Source organism: Parasteatoda tepidariorum, unplaced genomic scaffold (genome assembly GCF_043381705.1).
Source record: "Parasteatoda tepidariorum isolate YZ-2023 unplaced genomic scaffold, CAS_Ptep_4.0 HiC_scaffold_5019, whole genome shotgun sequence".
Classification (NCBI taxonomy): domain Eukaryota; kingdom Metazoa; phylum Arthropoda; class Arachnida; order Araneae; family Theridiidae; genus Parasteatoda; species Parasteatoda tepidariorum.
The window spans coordinates 1-4468 of record NW_027261793.1 but is presented as its reverse complement, the minus strand read 5'-3'; the positions used below and the strand labels follow the sequence as shown (position 1 = coordinate 4468).

At 29.7% G+C, this 4468-nt stretch overlaps 1 protein-coding gene across 1 annotated transcript; it reads right to left on the bottom strand.

Moving 5' to 3' along the window:
* Window positions 1–514: 514 nt before the first annotated feature.
* LOC107455664 (cytochrome P450 18a1-like) lies at window positions 515–4157 on the bottom strand. The gene is made up of 3 exons (XM_043057565.2): window positions 4011–4157; window positions 1859–2160; window positions 515–647 (listed from the first exon to the last, which is right to left on the bottom strand). Exons 1-3 carry the CDS (start codon window positions 4059–4061, stop codon window positions 533–535), a joined length of 468 nt encoding a protein of 155 aa, XP_042913499.1. The 5' UTR covers window positions 4062–4157; the 3' UTR covers window positions 515–532.
* Between the last annotated feature and the right edge of the window lie 311 nt (window positions 4158–4468).

The following is a 4468-nucleotide window of genomic DNA, read 5'->3' as shown; positions in this document are numbered from 1 at the left end:
AAAAAAATTTAAAAAAGAAGGAAAAAAAATATTTACAGTTAATATTTACGGTATTTGTAAAAAGAAAGAAAAGATTTTTTACAGTAAACATGAAAGGATTCATAATAGTGTAATGCATAGAATGTTTTCCGAAGTTTAACATCATAGCACAAAAAATTATTAAAAATATTTCCTTAAAAATGATTTCTATGACAAAAAATTTATTTTCAATTAAATCTTCATAATTTGATTTAATGTTCCTCTACTTTTTATTTTCACTTCGTCACTCGGGGCCTTATTGCGTAAAGTTTAGGCGGAGCTTCCTTAGTTTAAATATCAATTAGCCATTGTTTTCAAAGCAACCAAAATAATAATTAACTATAAATATATCAATAAATGCAATATTTAATATTCTTTATTCTAATATCACTATCTTTATTGATACTGATTGTAATAAATAATTATTTAAAATTTTTAATTTTAAATAGTGATTTACTATTATTATTGAGAGAAGAAACTATTGATTTTTTTTTTCTACGTAATAAAGAAAATCTCACTTACTGCAAAAAGCTTTGTCATTTCTTTTTCGTATTTCTAATAAATAGCCATCAATGTAATCTCTTATATTGTTTTCATCCAAAGTTTGCTCGTGTTGATCAATTTGTTTGCTTGAAGAAAAAATATTTTTTATATAAAATGCTTTAGTAGTAAAGTAATAAATTTTAAATGCATGAAAATAAACAAACAGTTTTAGAAAACAGTTTTAGAAAAAATCTAATAAACAGTTTTAGAAAAAATCTAATAAACAGTTTTAGAAAAAATCTTACTAATAATGCAACAAAATTTAAGATTGGTTTGCTTTGCTATGCAGCAGTATTTTTTAAAGTTGTTTAATAATAGTAAATACATTTTATTTTTTAATATATTATTTGATAGCAGTCGAAAAAATTTTGAATCGTAAGATATACGATTTTTCACATCATTTTAAAGATTGTAATTGTACATAGCAAAATACAAAATACAAAATTTCAGCTAAATCAGTTGAATATTTCCTAAGAAATCGAATTTTAAAAAAGCTGTTTTTTTTTAAATTCGATTTTCCATGAATTATTAGACCTATTTCTCTCAGATTTTGTATTTTGTCATGTAAAATTGCATTCTTTGAAAAGATGTAAAGAATTGCATATACCTTACAATTCAATTTTTTTTTTTATAGTCTAAAATAAAACAATAAATATTTACCAAAAATAATATCTTGCATGGAATTATCTTTATATAAACGAATTTAATAATTGTGTTTGAAATATGGTAAAATTTTCAAAAAAATAAAATTAACAATAAACGATCCAAACTTTGGACCACTCTAATGATCAAACCATTGGGACCATATTTCCCAGTTCTCGCCAACCCTCTCAATTTAGGGGGTCAGAAATCCGAATGCGTCGAAAAAAATGTATATTTATATTTAGAGAAAGAATGTTTTTGCAGCATATTTCAAGTTCCTCCCTCGAATCTTTAAGATTGAGTCCTAGAAATCCTCCATTTGCGCCCTAAACTCCAAACATGAGGAAAAGCCTATACAAGAAACTTCAATGTCCAGTTAAATGTCATCTTTTTTACAGTTTTGAAATCATGCTAGTAGTAAATGGTTACAAAATTCGCGGTTTTTCAATTATACGAATTACATTTGGTTTCAAGGCCGAAAGGGTAAAAACTTTTCCGATCCATATACTTTACTCCTCACTAGATGGACAGACTGCAGCCGATTATTTTACTGTAGTTGCAGAACCAAATTTCTAACAGTGAATATCACATCTTTAAATTTCGTATTAATTAAATACGAATGTAATATTACAGCATCTAGGTAATGTATGCTTACTGGATATATTCTTTAGTTTCTTTTTGAGTTTTAGCAATTTTAGCAGCTCCACCGAAACCAAGCAATTTTACAACACTGGCTAGGAATGGAAAAAATAGTTCCCAGGCTACTTGTCCAGCGGCTGCAGCAGCGTCACCTAAACCCTTATCCAGCATTCGACGCACTGGATGATCATATTTTAGCCTTTGCCCGAAAACAAGCGTGGCTATGTTGTTAGACATGCTAGGAGCTAAAAGAGGCTTAAGAACAATTGGCTTTCCTCCAAACTCTTCAAAATGTTCTAACAAATCATGAATTTCTTCCTAGAAAAAGTAAGGGAGAAATAAGATAATAATATGAAATGAATTCAAAAAATTCTATGAAAAATATTAAATATTAATTTCATGTTTGCTTTACAATATTATTTAAACCTTTAAAAATAATAACATATTTATTCCTCTGAGTTGCGTTTACTCACGTTATAGAGGAAGCTGTTTAGCAAATTGTCCTGAGACAATACTATACTGTACAATAAATACTATATTGTAATAGGAAACAAATGTATTTTGAAGTATTTTCATTCTATACAAATGTATTTGCGACTCTTGAGGGCGTTAATTTTATCCTGTAGACAAAAGGGAAAAGTTACAAAGAAAAAAACCCTGTTAGTATTTTCTAGTATTATTTAACAACATAACTCTATCAGATTAGTTTGTAGATCTGAAACGAAATAGATATCAATTTTTCTGAAAATCTCATGTGACATTAAGAAAAAAACATTAACTATATAGATATTATATACTCCATATGAATAATAAAAAGCTCATAAAAAATGTCAATGGTACATAAATTTCCATTATGCTGTAGGGAAAAGCATTTAATAAGCAAAAGCTTTTTTTAATTGGTTTTATAATACTCTCAAATTTTAAGGAAACCTGATTTTCCATCGCACATTGCGTATATAAAGCATAAAACCGGAAAAGTTTCTATATCCATTGTTAAATGCTTATTGTGACGAAAATGTGAGTTATAAAAAGCACGTGACACATTATATCTTACTTTTAAATGCTCATTAGATTTAATTTTTAGGTCAGCCGTTGAAAAATTCTACTTTTTAAATGCCTCTTAAATCATACAATTAGATGCCCGCTAAAGATCTTACTTTTAAATGCTACGTGCTTTCATACACCATAGCACTTAGTACCTGCACTAGTGCATTTGTCACGTATTTACACTGCACCAATTCCCAGTAGTGTCTATTACCAAAATTAATTAAGCATTATTGGCGACAATAAAGTATAGCGAATTTTCTACTAAATTAATTAGTACCGCTTTTTCATTAATTTCACTTTTTTTTTACATAATTTATTTTTTTATTTGAATTAGTACCTACTGCCAAATTAATTAAGCATCATTTAGTTTTATAGAAACATAAACTCCTTTTTATCTAATCGAGCTACAAGCTACCAAACACCACTAATATTTTCTTTGTTGTTGTTGTTGTTGTCTGACAAGTGCAGAAAGGTTAAAGTACAAGTCAAATGGGACCGAAGGCATGGAGCACAGTCCTGGCCACATCTCCGACTTTTTCGGAATAAAGGGTGTCGTGGCAGCAGTTGAGGTCGATGAGGTTAAAGAGGGTCGAGGCAACAGAGATACAGTTGAAGATATGCCTCGATCCAGCTGAATCCCCGGGTAGTGCCTACAATCTGCGTAGGTTCTAGAGCCGTCGGGCATGATCTTCATACCTCTCATGTGCCCCGTCCGCAATCTGCTGATGGTAGTGGTGATTTCACGGTCAAGATTAAGCTACGGAAGGCACCATTTTTTCTGAAACCCGCCACAGAGTAAAAATATTTTCCTTAAAATGTTTAAAAAAAACTAGAATCTTTACAAATTTAATTTAAAACGGTGGCTAACGCTCAACCAAATATAAAATTCCATTTTTCAAACATTTCTACCGAATGAACTACTTATTACTTTCTAACAAATTTTAGGATTGTTGTCTAAATTTACTTCCTACAGCAGCTGTTCAAATTTCAGGAAGATAGAACAAACGGTTCTTGGGTTATTTATTGTATGTCCCCGACCCGCCCATCTATGGGCATACGGGAGAGGCATTAAAAACACANATAATTATATCTTGTTTTGAAACAATCGTTAAATATCTTACTTTCAAGTGCTCTTCCATTCGTGTTTTTGCAAATCCGAGATCTCTAAGCATGTGAAGGGAGAATCTTCTTTGCTCTTTCCATGGTAATTCATTGAAAGCACCGGTTTCTATTAATGGATTAAACCATCACATGTTTTATAAATGTTTAGTTATTAAAAAATCATTTAAAGAACAATTTTAACTCTTTAATAAACTTATTTCAATACTAACTAAACAGAGCTTTTTTTGAATGCGTTAATAAACCAGTGATTCCTTCAAAATTAATACCTTAAATAATATATTGCAGAACGTGCTCATATTTTAAAGGAATTAGTGCAACAAGGTAAGCCCAGCTACACTAATTGTTAATGAAAGAAAATTGAAATTGAAAAAAAAGACTATTTAACATATGTCTGCCTTTTCTCTACATTATTTACTACATAGGAGAAGACTGATGATGCAGTTGTGCCCGATTCTTG

What these genes read in the sequence shown, in the direction of transcription:
- LOC107455664 (XM_043057565.2), bottom strand. Translation starts at nt 4,061, where the DNA reads ATGCTTAGAGATCTCGGATTTGCAAAAACACGAATGGAAGAGCACTTG. An exon ending in GAATGGAAGAGCACTTGAAA is followed by an intron (nt 2,161 to 4,010) that starts GTAAGATATTTA and finishes TACTTTTTCTAG; the next exon opens with GAAGAAATTCATGATTTGTT. An exon ending in GAAACTAAAGAATATATCCA is followed by an intron (nt 648 to 1,858) that starts GTAAGCATACAT and finishes TTTTTCTTCAAG; the next exon opens with CAAACAAATTGATCAACACG.